The sequence below is a fragment of the Mustela putorius genome, unplaced genomic scaffold (genome assembly GCF_011764305.1).
Source record: "Mustela putorius furo isolate JIRA1106 unplaced genomic scaffold, ASM1176430v1.1 tig00003869_pilon_pilon_pilon, whole genome shotgun sequence".
Lineage (NCBI taxonomy): Eukaryota > Metazoa > Chordata > Mammalia > Carnivora > Mustelidae > Mustela > Mustela putorius.
Window position 1 is genome coordinate 21,900,915 of NW_025422021.1, and position 20,013 is coordinate 21,920,927.

Here is a 20,013-nt window from a genome sequence, read left to right on the forward strand (position 1 = left end):
TTGACTTCAAGTGTGTATTACAGGATCTAAAATCTGATTTCCTCTCCTTATCTTCTCAGTTAAACTCTCATGAAAGGGAGGAGTAGCAAGGTGAGCAGACTGGAAGTATGCTCTCTGCTCCAAACAACAGGATATGGGTTGCAGTGATTCCAAGGGCTTCAGCAAGGACAGAGTATTGCCAAGTTCAGGGGTGGCACAGTCTGTTCCTAGAGGTTGGGCATTTCTGCATCCATCTCCACTACCACCTCCCATCCAAGACTCCCCACACCTCTTTTAAAAGATTTATTTATTTGACAGAGATTACAAGTAGGCAGAGAGGCAGGCAGAAAGAGAGAGAGAGGAGGAAGCAGGCTCCCCGCTGAGCAGAGAGCCCGCTGTGGGGCTCAATCCCAGGATCCTGGGATCATGACCTGAGCCGAAGGCAGAGGCTTTAACTCACTGAGCCACCTAGGTGCCCCTCTAAGACTCCTTATCAATGTTCCTCATTGAGTCAAGGCTAGAACCAGTTCAGACCACCCCCTCAAAGCTATTCTAAATTTTCTATTTCTTTAAAAAAGAAGAGTTACATATTTTCATAACTCTAATTCTGCTCCTCCAATTTCTCATCTTCTCGGAAATGTGTGACTTCAGTAGTGTTCAACTGGACAAGTCTCAGTCCTCATCCTCCCTGGCTGAGTAGGAGCACCTGACATGTGCTCACCCTTGACACACCTCCTCCCTCGGCTTCCTGCACACCCTCTTCTGTATGCTCTGGTTCCTCATTCTTGAGATCTTTTGCTGGCTCCTTGGCCTCTAGCTATGAGCCCTGAAACCTCTTTGGTTCTCCATCTACATTTTTCTTCCTTATTCATCTTAGCCTATTTCACTTTTCTAAATATGCCATTTATATACTGACTCCCAAATTTATATATGTGGCTTGGACATCTATCCTGAACTCAAGTATATTCTACTGCTGACCATACATGGATATCTAATAGAGGTCTCAAATGTCACTTGTCCAAAAGAAACACCTGGTCTTCCCTAAAAAATCTGCTTCTGCAGGCTGCTTCACTTTGGTGACTGCAATTTCATCACATTGTCTTTTTTGCCAAAGACCTTGGGGTCTTTGACATTTTCCTCCTCTCCTGATGCTCATCTGATCCCTCAGCAAATTCCATGGACTCTTTCAACCATGTCAGAATCAACGGCTTCTTCACCGCTACAATTGTTGACATCATTAGTCTCTACTTGGTAGAAGGGAAGATTTGTCAAGTCACAGTGACCCCTTTAAGGGAAGTCAGACCATGTCCCTCCACTGCTGAACAGTCTCCAGTGGCTTTCAGTTTTCCACAGAGTAAATCTAAGTCCTTACGCTGACCCAAAGGGTCCTATATTTCTGGTTACGTTTCCTCCCCCCAGCTCCTCCTGACTTGCTCTGTTCCCACTAGCTTTCCACTGTCCACCACACGTGAGGTCCTTCCCTTCCTTCTTACCACCTTTCCTGATTTTATTATTTGCTCCATCTGCATCTGACAGGTGATGTTTCTTACTCACTGGTACTTCATCTATGTCCCCCAGGAACGTAAGCTACCATGGGGTAGGGGTTGTTGTGTGATCTTGCTGCTGTAGTACATAGCAGGTGGGCAGTGAACTTGGTGAATGACTCCTAATCGAAGATCAGCGTGTGTTCAGAGGCCAACCTGAGCTGATCCAGGACTTTCTGAGTCTCTTGTTTTGAAAAGAGATTACACTGGATGAGGGTTTTTTTTTTTTTTTTTTAAATATACAAAGGTTCTGGCACCAGTTCAGAATCTCTCTAGCTTCTTCTTACGCCTTTCACAAATGAAGGCCCTTTAATGAAATTTTAAGAGCACAAGAAGTGATTATGATTACCTTAGCTTTATCTGTAACATTTCATTTCCTCTGAAATAAAAAGGTGTGTGTGCATTTATTACTAATGAGATTAAAAAGATACAGAAGAAAAAAGGACTGAAAGGAAATGTGGTTAATGTTGATAGGTGTGACTTGTGGGGAACGAGAACTTGTCTTGCTACATTATTCTTCTATTTTAGAAATTCCTACAAAAGTATAAACTAAAAGATTAGGCAAATAATGTGAGTTTCAGCACTGTCACTCAGCCAAGTAATAAATACTGACCGAGCATCTCTCATAGGTCAGGTTTTGTTCTACATGTAGAGGGTACAGCAGTGAAGAAAAGACAAAGTCCCTGCTACTCGGGGAGTCAGAGGCCTTTAGAGAAAACACTAAATAACATATCAGGCAAGGGTTCATCAGTGCTGTGAAGGAGAACAGAGCAGGGGGAGGGGGTGGAGAATGGGGCGACAGGTGCCATTTTATGGATTAGGTGGCTGTTGTCCTGTGTATTGAGAAGGCTTTGAACAGCCCTATATCCCACTTCCTTGAAGGATTCTTTGATCTGATACTAAGGCAAATTTATAGTCAACTGCTATAAACTGCTATAGCTCTGTGACCAAAAAAAAAAAAAAAGTCCCACAAAAAAATAAAAAAATAAAACCCCAAACCAAAAAACCAACCAACAAACCAAAACCGAAAACCTTCTATTTTTGCCACCAATTCCCTAATCCCTTCTTCTGCTGCTTCATCAATTAGGTATCACCCAGAAGCAAAGGGAAATGTATGATCCCAGCCCTGGGCACATCCTGAGGCCACACAGCAGGCCCTGATGCAGAGCAGTAATTTTAATCCTTTTTGGGCACCTGGGAGTGTCAGGTGACTGGCACCTCAGTCCCAGAACTGAGGATTCAATAAGATGTTCTTGCACAACAGGCCCTAGAGCCCGGGTAGTCAAAGGTGAGAGGGAAGGTGCCCTCAGATATTCCTCATCATAGCATTTCTGATTCTTCCAGGGTCAGCAAAGGCAAACATGGCTTGAGACAAAACGAATATAGGGATGTTAGAACCAAGTAAATATCAGAAAAGGGGCCACATGGCTGCAAATGCCCCTTCTCTGCAAAACAGGTTTTCATTGGTGGAGACTGTAAGAAATGCAGAAATAAATCCTTTCCAATAGCAATTTCCTTCTCAAAGGCCCTTATCACAGGACAATCTGAGGAAGAAGAGCCTCGTTCCTCATCTCCTTGCACTTGCCTGTCTCCTCTTCCCTTGGTTATGTTCACCAGCTTCTCTATTCCTCCTGAGTCGGCCAGGGCTTTGGCGTTCTCCATGTTTTTGCTGGTGACCTCGTGCAGAGCACAGCAGATGGCCGCCATGGTCTCATCGGACAGCACACTGGGGCCAGTGCCGCCAGGAAGCCGGTTGACCAGGTCTCGCATGGCATATTTACCTGCCAAATGCAAAAGATTTCATTCCACTTTCAGAAGGTGCGAGGGTTTTGTTATTGTTGCTATTGAAAGATCCTGACAGTGTATTCTCTCTGAAAAACAGAACCTCAGAAGATAATAACATGGCAAAATAGAAAGTGACAAATACTATAACCGAAGGGGGGAAGTTAATGTTTATTACAGTGACACTTGACGAAATGATTGGTGTATAAAACATTACAGCAAGCCACTGCAAGAAAATGTAAATCAGTGTATAAAATTGGGTATACCAATCAAGTTGCTTTAGTTCAACTATTTTCATTAACAGAAATAAAGAAATGGTAATAGTTTTATTCTCAATTGAATTCCTATGTATCAAAAATACCTTAACTTCTTCTTAAAGCTTTTGAAGAGTTACCTTTGAATAAGTTTTAAAGCTGGAACAAGTAAAGCTCCCACACAATACTTTCCATTTTATCTCTCTGGGTTTTTAAGTGTGAGCTGGGTACCATTACACATTTTTATCAAGTTGAATGTAAATACCAGCTGATTGTTTCTTTTAACAAGACACAAGTGACATTTGGAATTAAAACGACGGCTACATTATCTGGTAGGGATAACAGAATTCTTGACAGGACAGGGCCGGGGAGCCCCTTAGCTATTGAAGCATTTCTTTATAGATACTCAGTTTCTCTTCTATCCAAAACCAAAATATCTCTAGCTTGTTCAATGTCAATTACTGTCTAACTAGAATAATTGCACGACACACAGAAGAAATGAACTAAAACTCAAGTAAATATTTTCTTAGTTTTTTTTTCCCCATGCTAATAATTGAGTGGATACAAAATGGTGTTTTATTAAAGTCCTATTTATATTACAATGGTAAGCAGTAGAAGACAGGCCCTGACTACACACTGCATAATTTACAGCATTTCAAAGGGAAGGCTCTGGCTTACTCACAGTGAACACTGTTGTGAATAGCAGAAAAACAATGTTGACATTATAAGCCAGAAGATAAATGTGGTTTTCAGAACAGATGGAAGTTAGCATTGGTGATTTTGAATACTCAAGAAAACCCAAAATGTCCATGACACACAATGCGTCATTTTGCTAAGGCACAACTTTAAGCTGCTCCCTGAGATTGGCGTAAGGCAGCTCACTCTGTCTGTGAGTGAGGCTGGTGGTCCCCTTGGAGCCTGCAGCTCTGGATAGCTGGGTTGGTCCAACTCAAGTCGAGTATATGCAGTAATTTTTGTAGAGTGACAAAACTTTGTTTCCTTGTGAAAAATGGTTCTGAAGAGAAAGTCCATCGCTGGTGATGGACATGAACAGAGAGTAAAAGGGATGAAGAAGGGGATGGTTCTTAGGAACAGAAGTACTGAGTGAATTACAGTCGAATACTGAATCTGGGAGGGGCTTAGACCTCAGGAAAGAAGGGAACTTTATAGAGAACCAAGAAAGTCATTCATGAAACCATTTAAGAGTGCTCCAGTTGGGTAAAAATATGCTCATAGCTGGCGAGAGAAAATGCTCGTGAAAGTTTACAAGAGCGTCAGGACCTTCACAGAAAACACAGGGTTGCACTGAGAGAAGCCAAGACTCTCATACACTTTCATCTTTCCCAGAGGTCCTGGCCCTCAGTGGTGCGGGCCCAAATCTCTGCACCTCTGTGTCCCCTTCCAGCTGTGGAATGATAGGCCATATGTCATCACATATTGTCAACCCTTTCTTTTTTAGCATCAGGAATTCCCTAACTATATGTGCTTCTTATAAGAAATTCAAACACTATAGATTTTTAAATAACTTAAAAAACAAAACAAAACAAAATCTCTTTAGGGACCTAAAGGATTTCTCTCAAGGAAGTGCAGGAACTAAGAGTTCTGGTTTGTGTACTGGCAACAGGCACCAGCTGGACTGTATGAAGGGTGTGGAAGAGGCTGCTTTTCTCTCCATGGGGGACAATTTGGCTCAAAGGAATGGTGTGTTAAGAGCAGGTTAATCTAGGTGATAATCTAAAATAGCAATTCTGCCAGGCCCTGTGTAAGTGCTTTCATGTAAGGTGCCACAGTGAATCCTCTTTAAAGTAAATATTACGGCCCTTGTTCTTAGTCTCCCCCTGCCCCCGACCCTGGGCAGGCATATTTTAACGAGTTCAATACCTATTCACTATTCCAAATAAGATCCTGTCAAATCCCTCCCCTTCCTCTCTCCTGGCCTGTCCTCAGCTGTGGGACTGGCGGGGAGCGTTTTCTAAGGAGCTGCTTCATTCTCTTGTTTGAGTTGCACAGCAAACCCATGGTAAGGACAGCAAGGTGGTCAGCTCCCTTTCAGACACAGAGTTAAGGAAGAGTTTTCAAATTTAGATGAAAGACTTGAAGCTGAGTGGGCTCACTCACAGGACACAGCCAATGAGAAGCAGATCTGGGGTTCAACTTGAGGTCAACTAGAGAGTCTCTGATCTTTACCCTACACTCTGCTTGAGAGTGTGGCAATGGCCTTGGAGGCAAGCATGCTAAGCTGCCGAGGGTGTCAAACTTGAAGACGTGCTCAGTGTCAGGTTCATGCAAGTGCCAGCCCTACATTTGGACAGCTCTGAGGATGGGTGCCTCCTACCATTTTATACCCTATGTGCCTCCCTTGCTTTAGCCTTGTCCTGACCCTGCTCTGGTGTGGAAATGGCCTTGGGACAGTGGTTCTGTCTTAGCATGTACACTTAAACAAATCTGAGAGAGAAAAGCTACAAACCATTTATGTTATTTTTAAAATTTAGAACATGGTAGTGTTGGTAAATTAGCAGATATAAGTCTCAGAAATCAGAAGTGAGAATTAACTTCTCTTTTTGCTCAGGAAATGAATCTCTCTTGGGAAACAGAGACACCAAATCAAGCAATGTAGTAACGTGTAACTGAAATTGCCATCTTTTTTGAAAATTTTCCTTCCCTGATCAATGTTTAATTAATGAGCTTGCCTCCTGCTGAAAAGGAATGGTCACAAAGGATAGATAGCACAAAGGGTACACAGATATGCCAGGAAAACAGAGAGTAGAACTCAGTTACTGATCATTTTAAATGTTGTATTTTTATAAATCAAAAGAAAAGGTTTTTTTGGTTATTGTTATTTTTTAAGTAGGCTCCACATGCAGTGTGGAGCCCAACATGGGGCTTGAACTCATGACCCTAAGATCAAGTCCTGAGCTGAGATCAAGACTTGATCTCAGTCTTGATGGCTGACTGAGCCACCCAGGCACTGGTAGTTTTATAAATGTAGTTACTTTTTCTTTATAACTTACCTTGTTACCAGAACATACCTATGAGCTCCTTGTTGCGAACATCTAGCGCCATATTCCTCAAGGCAGTTGCCACCGAAGAAACAACTCTATCATTATCCATTCTCAGCAGTTCTACAAGGATGGGGAGCCCTTTTTCTTTGCGGACAGCTGCCCGTATATATGCTGCAAACTAATGAGTAAAACAAGGCAACAGTAGTATAAAACACAGTTCAACTCTCAGATGTTACTGTCACCTAAAAAAGATGTTTCCAGAAGATAAACTAATAGATTAAATGTTTTCTTTTCAATCAGAGATTAAATCTGTGGTGTCAGTAAAGAAAAAGCTATAGTTAGAGATAAAGACAGGCAAGGAGGACTGATTTAAAAAGAAATCCTGAAGCCTAAAAATCTCAAACCACCATCTGCCATATATTTTTGTGCAGAAAGAGAAGGCAGTGATTGCTTTCTATCTCAGATACATAAACATGATTAAGGAAAGATCTTGGGTCTTCTCTGCAATTGGCCCCATGCCAGGTCCAGAGGCTATAAATAGGATGGCAGAGATGGTAGCTGATCAGTGCACATGACAGGAGAACCTGTCTCCACCAGTACATTCTTTTCCTGTGTTCTCTGCAACAATATTTAGAGTTCAGTAACCTTTCAAAGAGATTGACTGAAAAAAAGCCCTTGCCTCAGAAGAAAAGAATTCTCCAGAAACATCAAGCATCATAATTCATACAGACTGGTGAAAAAGTATATTTGTGTGCAAAATGCTTTCTTATGCAAGATTAGTTTGCTGCTTTTTTTAATTCATAGTCAAGAAATTCTTTTTGTGGCTATGAGGCAAGTCTGTTCAGCGAGTCAACGTGTATACTATTTGAATTGGAAATGAATGCTAGCTAAGTCATCAGGGATATTAAAAAAAAAAGTAGCATTTGAAAATTGGGTCCTTAATCTTGTTTTGAGTTTTTATTGACATTTTTTACCAATGCATACTGTTTTTCAAAATTTAGGATAATTGAAAAATGTTGCTCATAAAACATCTAATACCTTCCTGCTGTGGTCAAGATAGGAGGACAAAGATCGGCCAGCCTTTTGTACTATTTTGAACATTAAAATATACGGTTGACCACTCAGTTTCTTGAATACCAACAGAATAGATTACTTTAATAATACAAGTAAGAGGAAAAATGCATTTCAAAGATCCTATTAACATTCTTCATATGAAAAAAATACTTCTATTTTCTAAATCAAATGAAATCTACGGTGGAGCGGTGAGGGGAAGGAAATGGAATACATGACTTGCTATAGAGTAAAGCATCCAGGCAGCTTTCTCAACCTCTCTCTGAAATCTCCAAGGACAGAGCCAATACCCTTCTCATCCGGAGACCACCTAGCCCAGCCCAGCCCAGCCAGCCCAGCCCAGCCCAGCCCAGCCGAGTGTTTCCCTCTGGGGACACTACAGTTTTCATCACTCCCAAAATAGCTTCTGACTTGATAACATCTGTGGTTATGACTATCTTGTTTTCTTAATGAGGCTCTAATATTTTGATTTATTATTTTAGATACTTTTGAAATGATTGTAATATAGTATTTATATTTTAAATGAGCTAGCCATCTAACTTTCATTCACTAAATGACTCAAGAGGTGAAATTAAACACAACCCAAATCTCATCTCTGTCAATTACTGTCTTTTTTATTGTCATCAAATGTATCTCTTGGGTTACAAGAAACTGGATGTGAACACTGGGTCACCAACATAAATATTTATAAATACTTATGTGCTATACACTGTCCTAGGCCCTTCATATTTATTATCTCATTTAACTCTTACAACCACCTCATGAAGTATACCACCTCATGGTATTATCTCCATTTTACAGATGAAGAAATTGAGGATGGAAAGTACAAGGCCCCTAGCTATTAAGTGGAAGGGCCAGGATTCAAAACCAAGGCATCTGACTCCAGAGCCAGCACTTAGATGCTGAGCTATTAGCATGTTACTTAAGAGCAACAATAACAAAATGACCATGCTGGCTTAGCACCAGGCCATAAATAACTTGTATGCATTCATTATAGCAGGTGACTGCATGAAACAAACCACACCTAGCTTGACCGATGCTTTTCACTCTCATGGATAATACAGTGGCCAAAAGATTCCCCCTTTGGGAGGTGGTGGTGAAGGAAGAAGCCAAAAACAAGCATTATAAAAACTCTACTAAAATACCCTTGTCAGAAAACTCAGAGGCAACCTACGGAATGGGAGAAGGTATTTGCAAATGATGTCTCTGATAAAGGGTCAGTATTTAAAATCTATAAACAACTTATCGAACTCAACATCCCCAAAACCAAATAATCCAGTTAAGAATGGGCAGAGGACATGAATAGACATTTTTCCAAATGGCCAACAGACTATGAAAAGATATGCAACCTCATTCATCATTAGGGAAATACAAATCAAAACCATGATGAGATACCACCTCACACCTGTCAGAATGGCTAAAATTAACATCACAGGAAACAATAGATATTGGTGAGGATGTGGAGAAAGGGGAACCTATACTGTTGGTGGGAATGCAAACTGGTGCAGGCACTCTGAATAACAGTATGGAGGTTCCTCAAAAAGTTTAAAATAGAGCTATCCTATGATAGCAATTACACTACTAGGTATTTACCCGAAGGACATAAAATAGTGACTCAAAGGGGCACATGTGCCCCGATACTTATAGCAGCATTATCAGCATAGCCAAACTATGGAAAGAGCCCAAATGTCCATCGACTGATGACTAGATTAAAAAGCTGTGGTGTATATATAGATGTGTATCTCTATATACATATATACATACACACATACCACAATGGAATATTACTCAGCCATAAGGAGTGAAATCTTACCATTTGCAATGACGTGGATAGAATTAGAATACATTATGCTAAGTGAAATAAGTCAGTCAGTGAAAGACAAATACCATATGATTTCAGTCACATGTGGAATTAAAAAAAAAACAGGAACATTGGGGAAGGATAAAAAAAGGGAGGTAGGCAAACCATAAGAGACTCTCAACTATAAAGAACAAACTGAGGGTTTCTGGAGTGGAGGTGGAGGGCTGGGCATTACGATCAACACCTGCTGGGATGATTACTGGGTGTTGTGAGTGATGAATCACTAAATTCTACTCCTAAAACCAACATTACACTATGTGTTAACTAAAATTTAAATAAAAACTGGAAACAAAAAAAATACACTTGTCAAGTAGTGTTTAGAGGCTGAAAATATTTCAGAAAAGGATTGTCTGGGAAACTGGTAGATGATGTTTATAAAGTTTTGAGAACCTCTTATAGTGGTAACAGTAGGAAACCACTTTCAGTTTTCATAAAGAAGTTACACACCTTTAAGGAGACACGGTAACTTTTGCCACACATGTATGTTCTGTAAGCGTGTGAGAGAGGAAGAGGGGTCCCTTTCCCCTGCAAGTGCTGCCCTAGCTCAGCTCTAACTTAGGCCTCTGGCACGTTTAGCACCGAATCCTAGTCTCTACTTTCCTCTTCTTTGAATTCACCTTCTGTACTGTGGCAGAGGGACCCAAGAGTATCCACATCTGCATCACCTGTCTGCTTGACTCCTTTTAGTGGCCCTTCTGTTTTGCAGGTCAAATCTCAGCTCTTGCTGCTTGGCTGCCAGGCCTATCTCCAATGCCTGGATCCAACCTGGGCCACGCCTGTGCTGTCCTTGATGCCCGGCCCCCATCTTGCAGTCTCCACCATGCTGTCCTTTTCTCACCTCAAGGCCTTTCTTTTGTCCCTTTCTCTGGATCACTGCCTCTACACCCTCAACCTCAGACTCTGCTGGCTGGCTTCTGTTCATTTTGAAAGATTCCACTGGGGCAGCACCATCTCTCCAGGAAACCTTCCGTACTTCTGGTCTCCCCTCTTTGCCTTTCTCTCACCTGCCAGGCTAGGTTAGATGTCCATTTTTGAGACCTTACAGTACTCATATTCTACACTATACCGACTTGATCTGTACTTTCTTCCTGCGAGCTTTCAGTTTGTACAGGGAGGGCTATGCCACATTCATCTTTGAGCCTAGAGCCAACTGCAATCGCCCCTCTCCCCTTTTTGCCCTAATAACTGTGTCCCTTTCACTGTCATTGTTGGTCTGGCTGTACAGATAGAAAGAAGTGGGGACCCCTGGAGGACATCGTACCTTCCAGTTTCCGGCAGAGAGGTTCTGGAGAGATCCGGCAGAGCCTTCCAAGGTGGCTGGGTTGGAACTTTCTGCTAGAAGAGTCAGATATGGTTTTACCACAGATGGATGCCACAGCATCTCAACCCCTTTGGGGGACTTTGACAGTCCTGGGATAGGACCAACTCCATCCCACTGAAAAACAAAGAGCACACATGAAATGGAAGCAAATGAACACAATCTCCCATACTTGACAACATTCCTCTCTGCTGGATTCAGCTATAGTTAGGTAGAAAAACTGTATAATGAGAAATTTTCTTTTCTTGCCAAATATGTGATTTCTTACTCCTAGAAAAATGAAACTTTAGAGTTTCATGTCAAATAAAATGCTAACTTGATCCTCTTGTGGCGTTCTCTTTTTCTTTTTCTTTTTCTTCCCCCAGCAGCTTGGCTCCGAGTCCTTGCTGGGAGACTCTTTTCCTAGTAAGTCATCCAGCTCACTCAGCCCCAGCAGCCGGGCCTGCGGGACCTCCAGTTCCAGCCGATAGGACAGGTTCCTCAGGGTGCACACGCAGTTCTCCACAGTCTGCAAACCAACACGGCGTATAATTAAAACCATCGTAGCACATTGCTGCAAACGCTTCTGTACTGAGCAGCAGTGAGCTTAAGTAAATGTAGAATCTGAGAAGACTGCTTTTTCACTTATGGGAACCTGAAACAATCTAGGGAAAGAATGATGATTCTATAATTTTTGTGGGATACCCAAATGACAGAGTGCAGAGCTGTCCCTACTATGTCTGTGGATCTGATTTTGGGCTGATTAAAATGTGCAAGGCTCTGGAAGAGAAAATGCCCAGCGTTTCTGCTTCGGGGTTGCTGCAGGGGCAGAGAGGCACCTAAGTTGCCAGAACCTCACTCCTTCCTGCCACTAGAAGTCTTCCCCATGACAAGAGGTGTGAGCAACCCCATCTCTGGAGAAGGCCCTCCCCCCAAGTCTTGTCTTTGGCCTTTCCATCCGTCTCCGAACTCTCCCTTCCCTCTTCGGAAAGTTCTATGATCTCTTTGTGCCATTCTGCCTTCTGTATGTGGTCTTTTGCTTCTTAAGGTCTGTATCACACCTCTGACTGCAGGGCTGTCACTTCATTGAGAGCACCTAAAGCCAAGCTCACCCCTTTCCCAGGAAGCTCTCCTTCCACTTGCTTACTCCTCTCAACTTCATCTACAGATCTTCTGGTTCAATGAGGTTCAAACAAAAGTCTGGCCATCACTTTGAACTCTTCCCCTATCTTCTCCCTGAGCCTATCACTCATCGTTCTTTTCTCTCTCAGAGCCACATTTATGACACAAGGCTTACTTCTGGCCTCTCATCTAGCCTGTCCTGAAAAGCAAGTATCTGGCCTACCTTGGAAATCCTGACACCTTTAGTCCCTCCTTCCTATTTCTTTTCTTTTTTTTTTTTTTAATATTTTATTTATTTATTTGACAGAGAGAGAGATCACAAGCAGACAGAGAGGCAGGCAGAGAGAGAGAGGGAAGCAGGCTCCCTGCGGAGCAGAGAACCTGATGCGGGACCCGATCCCAGGACCCTGAGATCATGACCTGAGCTGAAGGCAGCGGCTTAACCCACTGAGCCACCCAGGCGCCCCCTCCTTCCTGTTTCTTGCCACCTTCCTCAGCCCCTGCTCCTGGGGCAGATCCTAGGTGGTTGTCACAGCTAAAAAAATGAGTAGTAGAAGGCTCTGTGCTGGGGCAAGGATGGGGAAAACAGGAGGGGAGCAGAAGGGGCACCTACTGGGAACAAACTAACCAGCATGGCAACAGAGGGAGGGATGAAAGGGTATGACTGGAGATGTGTAGAGAAGGGTATCCAAGTGGGTGTGGGGTGGGGGGCTATGGCCTGCACTGGGGCTAGAAAGGCAGAGAGGCTGGTGGGTTACAGCACCTCGACTAGGAACGTTTATTCAGTAGATACTCAAATACAGATGGATCAGATTCTAGCCATAGGGCACATGACTGGAGGCAACAGCAGCAGGGGCAATCACAGTGAAGGTTAGCTCAAGACCACCATAAAGAAAGTCAGGACCCCGCCATCCTATGCTTAGTCCTTGGCCATACGGAGTTACTCAGTTTTAATGGTTTTTAAGGCTATTTTCTTAAATTGTTATGTCTCTGTTAATTTGTAATTTTAAGAGAACCCCCGCCCCCCGCTTAATCTGGAGTATAGTGTAATGAGTACGAAAGGGTCAAGAATTCCAGAAAGAACAGTGGCATGCAAGAGCAGCGTCAGGCAGCTATTGTCACCTGCCATCGCGCCCCTCACGTGGCCAGCCAGCACTGACCTTGCTGTCGTAATCGGAGGTGTTCACACACGTGTGGATCACATACAGCAGCGAGTCCACCAGCCCCTCACAGGAGCGCATTTGCTTCCTGGCTTCCTCCCCTGCGGAGCTGAGGTTCCTGAATGGCAGAGACACATGGAAGCTGCTGAGATGAACAACTCACTCCTTAGCCATGGAGCCTTACCGGATGGTCTGAGGGGCCGGACGACCGAGAGCAGCCATGTAGATCCCGTGTGAGGAGACCCTGAGAACTCCCAGTGACTAACCCCTCATTATCCACTCAAACAGAAGGGAGCAGGGCCATCTGAAACTCTGTATCCCTCCTATGATAAAGCACTTTTTAACCTCTTAAAAATGGTTTTGAGGTCCATCCTCCTCAGCTTCCTCATATGTAAAAAGGGGAGAATAATACTGACCACCTCACAGGGTCGTGTGAGGAAGCAACGCTCCTTATAAAAGAATTAGCAAAGGGCCTGCAGTGTCTGTTAACCATGGTTGTTATTTCTAGACATGCTCTGCTCTGGGCCACCACGACTGGCAGTCCCTGCATCTATTACAATGTTTTGCCTGTGATAGGTGGTCATAAATCCTTCCTGAATGGACAGATGAAATGTCATTTCTTGTATAACCATTCATATTAAATATGGACATTTGCTTATGGTACAATTTCCCTCATTTTTTCCCAAATATAAAAAGCCCTGAAAATTGTTTTAGGTCTCATCCATATTAAAACTTTTTTCTTTTTAAAGATTTTATTTTTAAAATAATCTCTACACCCAGTGTAGGAATGAACTCCCAATCCTGAGATCCAGAGTTGCAAGCTGTACCAACTGAGCCAGCCAGGGGCCCCCATACTGAAACTTTTGATATCAGTTTGCCTTAATGAATTGACACCAAATTTTAAGGAATCAATTTTATATCTTATTAACAAGAGTTCTAGGCTAAGTCTGAGATTTTGTAAAAACTTAGGCCAAATAAGGGGGTTTTGGAATGATTTTTCATCTGTATTTTTCTGGGGCCAGAGAGTGTCACCCATGATCCCTTCTCTGCTCTTATCTTGTGTCACTTCTCAGCAGCACTCAACAGCTGCCGTCTTACATTCCTTTACAAGCCCCTGGGACTCGACCGCTTTAGTTTTCCTCCCATCTTGCTGCCTTTCCTTCTGTCTCTTCTGCTGGTGGGTCCCTCTGGAGTGCCCAGGACCACCTTGGTCCCTTCTTGTCTTTATCTTTACATTCTCATGGGTGTTCTCCTTCTGTCCCTTGGCTTTAAGCCAACCTGCAGGCCCAGGCAAGACTCCCAAACATTTACCTTTAGGCTGGCCGCTCTGTAAAACTCCAGGCTCCTTTATCCAACTGTTTTCCTGGCGTCACCACGTGGAGAGCTAATCAGACATCTCAAAACTCTCAATAGCTCATCTCTCCACCCTTTCTTCTTCCTGTGCTCCCAGTTGATCCAGCCAAAGATTTAGGTATTAGCTCTCCCTCCACAAAAATACCCCCTATTTCCTGTCTTGCCCCAGCACCTGGTCTAGGCCACTGTCGTGGTCTGCCTGGATTGCTGCAACAGACTCAGCAGCCTACTGCTGCCCTTGTTCGGTCTTCACACTGAAGCCAGGATCCAGTCCCGCTACTTCCGAGATTAAAACCCTCTGACAGTTTGCTGAGACATCTGGAATAAACTGTAAACTCCTTCCTCTGATTTCAAAAATCTTACATAATCTGGTACCACTCTGTGCCTCACCCATTAAGCTCGAGCCCTTCTATTACCTGTTCCCTTTGCTAAGAACACGCCTCCTCCTGACCCCACCCCATCCTCCAATGAGCAGCTCCTGGTGGGATTTCTGATCTAGACTTTAACTTCACCTCTTGTGAGGGGCACCTGACCATGAAAATAATCTCCTAATGACTCTTACATCACCATGGTACCTACTGTTATTTTCTTGTTTGTTTTCAATAGAATATGGTTCTCTCAAAGCAGGGACCTGTCTTGTTCATCACTGATTTCACACGGGGGGTGTGCACCAAAAATGGTTATAGCCTGGAGCCCCCGTGGGAACTGGACTGCTGTGTCCTGTCTCTGGGAAGCCGGCAGGCTGGCCAAGGAGTGATCACAGCCTCCCTGGATCCAGGAGCAGAGAAAGGATAAAACGTTCCTTCCACAGACCATCGGGAGGTAATATAATCTGCCCTCTGATGCAGGCATCTGAGTTAGGGAGCTGGCCTGTTTCCCAGGATCCTGACTCTTGTCATCCACCCACAGCAAGGCGGCTGACAGTCACTTGTCATAACAGTGCTGCCTCAGAGTAGCAACTCAGGCTCCCTCCCCATCTTTCAAGCTGTTATAGGGATGCTTAAATGTTAGCTAGTGCCCACTGTGTGTCAGCCACTACACTAAGCACTTTATATGAGCTGCTTCTTCACAAATGTGAGATGGTATTTTAATGCCTATTCTAAAGATGAGGAGAACGAGGCTCAGAGTGGGGCGGGAGGCCAGGCTGCCTCTCAGAGTCACCACGCCACTCTGTCCCAAGGCTTCTGCTTCAAGTTCCCAGAGCACTGCACGCTTGGGACACTGGGTAGAAGCTGAGCTGATGAGTATTAACGGTAAACAATAAGCACGCCTGTCCACACTTAAAGGAGCCCTTATGAGTTTCACGTGCTAAAGATAATGACTTAAAATAGTATTTGGGCTCATTTTCAGTTATTTATAAATTCAAACCCAGTAACTGTTTAAACCACACACCTTTTTTTGCAGCTTTTAAAAAGCAGGGAAGTCTTAACCATCACATTTTGAATTTAAACAAAAACCAGGCTGCAAACACATTAGTAGTCAGGATGTGATAACCAGGAAAATGCTGTTAAGTAGAAAACACTGGAGTTTTGGCAGTAATTTCAGCCTGAAAGGGCCCTTTTTACTAATCCACAGAAGAGTCATTTATCAGATAATGTCTTTCAGGCCACTAGTCTGTGCTCATGGTGTTTTCCTCACAGGGTAAGAGTCCAGTGGCCTAAATTTTGAAGCAAACTTAGAAAGGTAGGTAAGTGTTTATAAGATGAAATAAATCCTTCTAAAATCAACTCACCCATGACACATGTTATTTAATCAAATAATTCATTGGAAAGAAGAAATAAAGAACTTACCTCAGGCAACCTGTAGTATTACGTAGAACGAGTGACGTCTGAAATTTAATTTTATGATCATCATCAAAAGAAGAGTTATTCCATCCAGAATGTGGAACGATCACAGTGTTTGTTAAGATTGAGAGCGCATCTCGAATGATTGTCATCTTTACAGCATCACATGAAGATAAATTCCAAAGAACTCCTAAAAAATGAGATTAAAAAAAAAATCAAACCACCAGTTAGAGATCCTGTAGGTTCAGGAATAAAACAAACATATTAGCCCTAAGTGATGTGAACTCAGTCTGTTCCATATCTAATCTATGGCCTGAATTTGCAACCAGGCAGGGGACGGACCTCTAATAAATGTTGAGTGAACATATGTGAGCTTCTGGCAGCGTATTACAAAGCGCTAAGAGTCCTTCTCTTAAGTTTTAGAGCCTGTGTGTCTACCAGACAAGATGACTGTAGCTTCTGCAAAGCAAATTAGAGCCACTCTTGGAGGGGGAGGGGCACAATCCAATCAAGGGTCATGAATTTAATAAACCTGTGATTGTTGTAAAGCTGTCGTGCATCATCCCTTACATTCAATGTTCTGTGTGACAAACCATTTTTAGAATTTTGTACTTGGAAACAATTTCTCTTTCTCAAAAGGCTGACACATTTCTCTGTATCATGCTTCCTTTTTCTACTTTTGCTCCTGGGAAGCTCAAACTTAAGTATGCTTGCAGTAACATACGTAACATACACTGCAGTTCCATTTGCTTCGTCTCCCTCATTAGGATAAGGTTTAAACACTTTTATTTCCACATTAAGAGTTTTATTACCATGTGCAAGTTACTGCTATTCTCTTTTGGATACAGGTGAGACTAACAAAACATTAAATCCCTCATATTGTAATTCGTATCAGGATTGCCCAACAGACCTTAAACGTAGCTTATAAGAGGGGTGTTTAAATTGTATGCATATTAGAGCATCTTCATTTCTGTGTCAAAGATGAGGTGGATTAAATTATTGTTACAGCACACATATTTTCTAGGAATGATCCTTTTAGAAATTAGAGCTAACTCAAGAGTAGACCTACTCTACGTCATTTTCACATTACTGCATTTCCCCAAGGAAAAGGAGGGGCGAGGAGAGGTGGTGCATTTGGTGCTGAGGTTCCTTCTGAGCCCCGCATTCCTGGTGGATCCCTGACAAGACACTTAAAAGCCCACACAGTGCTTTTAGAATTATCAATACACAGAAGCGCTTGAGGCCCTGTGGAGGGGAAGGAGCCGGCAAATCTGCTTATTTCCGTGAAAGCGAGTGAGGCTTGTGAACATGACTGATCAAGAGTGTGGGGAGAACTGCTGCTCCAGTGCCTACCCGGTAACAGCAGACTGTCTGCTCAGCCTTTCTGAGGCCGGGAGAAACTGCAGGGCCCTCTACAAAGGAGGGAGGTGTGAGAGCTGACAGAAGCTCTTCCTTTGGAGGAAGAAGTACAAGCATAGAGCCGGAACTGCAGATAGTAAACTGATACTCTGAGTGGAGAGAGGACTGCCCCTTCTGTGCACATCACCCTGCCCTATCCATGCTGCAGAGGGAGAGGTCGCTGATGGAGGCTGATACTTGGGCTCTGGTCTGCGAAGGGGTTCTGCTCCGCGCTATGCCTGGTTGCTCTCCTCTTACCCTTGGCTTTGACTTCTGGACCTGGCTATATGGTCTTACCCTTGTTTCTCAAGGTCTTTCGCCCTTTTCTTGCTCCTATCCTTTGGGGTGGGTTAGCTCACCATCACCAGAGGACCTTAGCCTCGGCAGTGGTTCATCTAGCTAGGCTCCAAACGGGAGGGAGGTAGACAATTTGTGATCAGTAAAAGTAAAGACCTTGATTTGTCTCTGAAAGCTTGTTCTGTTGACCATTATAGACCTTTGTTTATATAATTATCACGTGGCAAACAAGAAATGGGTTCTAGTCAGGAGTGCAGCATACACTGGGGGTGCTTCTGAGATGAACTTCAGTTCCTCAGGTGGGGCTATCAGAGGACTGATGACCAAGGGAGAGACCTGGTTGCTAAGGATGAAAAACAAGTCCCTGGAGATTTAATTTTGATGCAAAGACAGGGGAACGGAGAGAAGATGGAAGAAAGAGTGGGTTGAGACACAGAAGGGGGGTGATAAAGGCTGCCATGAATGGGGCTTTAGCACTTCTTGCTAAGAGGACAGCTATAGTCGACCTAGGGAACTGCCGGGGCCTGCTGGGGCTGAGCCAGCCACAGGCAGCACGTAGCCCAAACACTGTTGGTGAGGAGGTCATCTCCTAAACTCCTCTGACAATTTCATAACATATTTTCAGATTCCTCACTTCACAGAATTCAAAACATGGGGGAGGGCACCATTTTCTAATAGGCTACGTTGTACTTCACAGAAAAAATGTATAAAACTTAACCGTTAAGGCAAGGCCTATGGAAAGGAAAGCCTATTACATTATAGGCTATAAGTATAAAATTAGATATACGGCTACAGAAAATGAAACAGGGTGAGTCACAGACTTCAGGTGAAAACAGGACTAAGAAAAGGGGTGGTACTTTAGCACGATGGGTCTAGGAGTTGATGCCTAGAAGTTTTCTGATCATTGATAGAAAGTCTTGTTTTTCATGGTTCCTGCCTCCCCTCCTGACTCCTGCTAACACCTACTTTTGGGAAAAGGCTATTTCCCAGATTTGTGGATTTCCCTGCCTTTCTGTGCAGGTACCAGAATTTTGTCCTCCTCTTTCTTTTATCACGTATTTAGAACGACCAGTGGAATTATGTCATTCTATGGTTTGCTATTAGCCTTTATCTACATGGGATTGAACAGGATAAATGCTCATAAATCAATATAAACTACAGTAACACGATCATTTACTGTGATTTTACTCTGTGCCAGGCATTGTGTGCTTTACATATAGAATCAAGCTGCACAAAATGAATTAACTTGCCATTTAATTATTTTGTGGGATTGAAATATTCTGCATGTTGACGTTTTAAAGAATGGTTATTTGTTTTTCTAAATTTAATTTTAATTACATTAGGCAAGTATAGTGAGGAACAATTTTACCATGATCCATTCCTTTACATGTGTTGTTACACATATGCAGCACACAATAGGTGCTCACAAATATTTGTTGGTGGGTCCAACTTAATAGCATGTATTTATTTTTGATTTCCCTTTTATTTCCTTTCTGTCAGACTTAGCTCATAATTATTACCTGACTTCCTTAAGCTGAGTATTCAGCAGTGTCTTAAGTTTATAACTAAAGGGAGAAGTCAGAACAAAATCCTGGATCTTTAAAGGAATTTGCCAGCATAGTTTTGCTTGCCTTTCATATGAAGACTAAAAGAGATGGTCATTGAAATCACCATCTTAGCACTGAGGATAGAAGAATTCCGTTTCTGTTACATCTCTAGAACATCTCCAGAAGTTAAGAGTTACACAGTAGCAGGCCAGAATCCTAACCCCTCAAAAGTGCAATAAAGAAAAAAGATTGGTGTTGCCCAATTATAAAATGTTAAATTGTCTGAAAATATGTAACCCTTCGGTACACAAGGTAACTGTGTTATCTTTGGTCAGGTGAGATGACTTACTGATTGTAAAGCCAGTTTACTATATAAAAGTCTACTACAGGCTTTCTGTAACCTCAAAAAATGTTCAAAATTATTCTTGACCACAAAAAAGGGAATGATTCTATTTTTGCTAAGTCCGCAGCATTCAGAGGACCCATACCAAGGCAGCGTGATGATTTGCACTGAGTTACATTATCCCTCTAATCCTGCACTTCACCATGTAACACAAAGAGC

General features: G+C 42.9%; 1 protein-coding gene across 9 annotated transcripts in view; it reads right to left on the minus strand.

Annotated features, from left to right (window-relative positions):
- Nucleotides 1-20,013, minus strand: part of PKP4 (plakophilin 4) — a 245,229-nt gene that overhangs the window by 8,684 nt on the left and 216,532 nt on the right. For all 9 annotated transcript variants that reach the window (XM_004743897.3, XM_004743898.3, XM_045066796.1 and 6 more), the window contains exons 12-17: nt 16,216-16,399; nt 13,073-13,190; nt 11,128-11,319; nt 10,755-10,928; nt 6,589-6,739; nt 3,109-3,304 (exon numbers count right to left, since the gene is read on the minus strand). In XM_004743897.3, the coding sequence (XP_004743954.1) occupies nt 3,109-3,304; nt 6,589-6,739; nt 10,755-10,928; nt 11,128-11,319; nt 13,073-13,190; nt 16,216-16,399 (1,015 nt within the window). The remainder of the gene's footprint in view (nt 1-3,108; nt 3,305-6,588; nt 6,740-10,754; nt 10,929-11,127; nt 11,320-13,072; nt 13,191-16,215; nt 16,400-20,013) is intronic.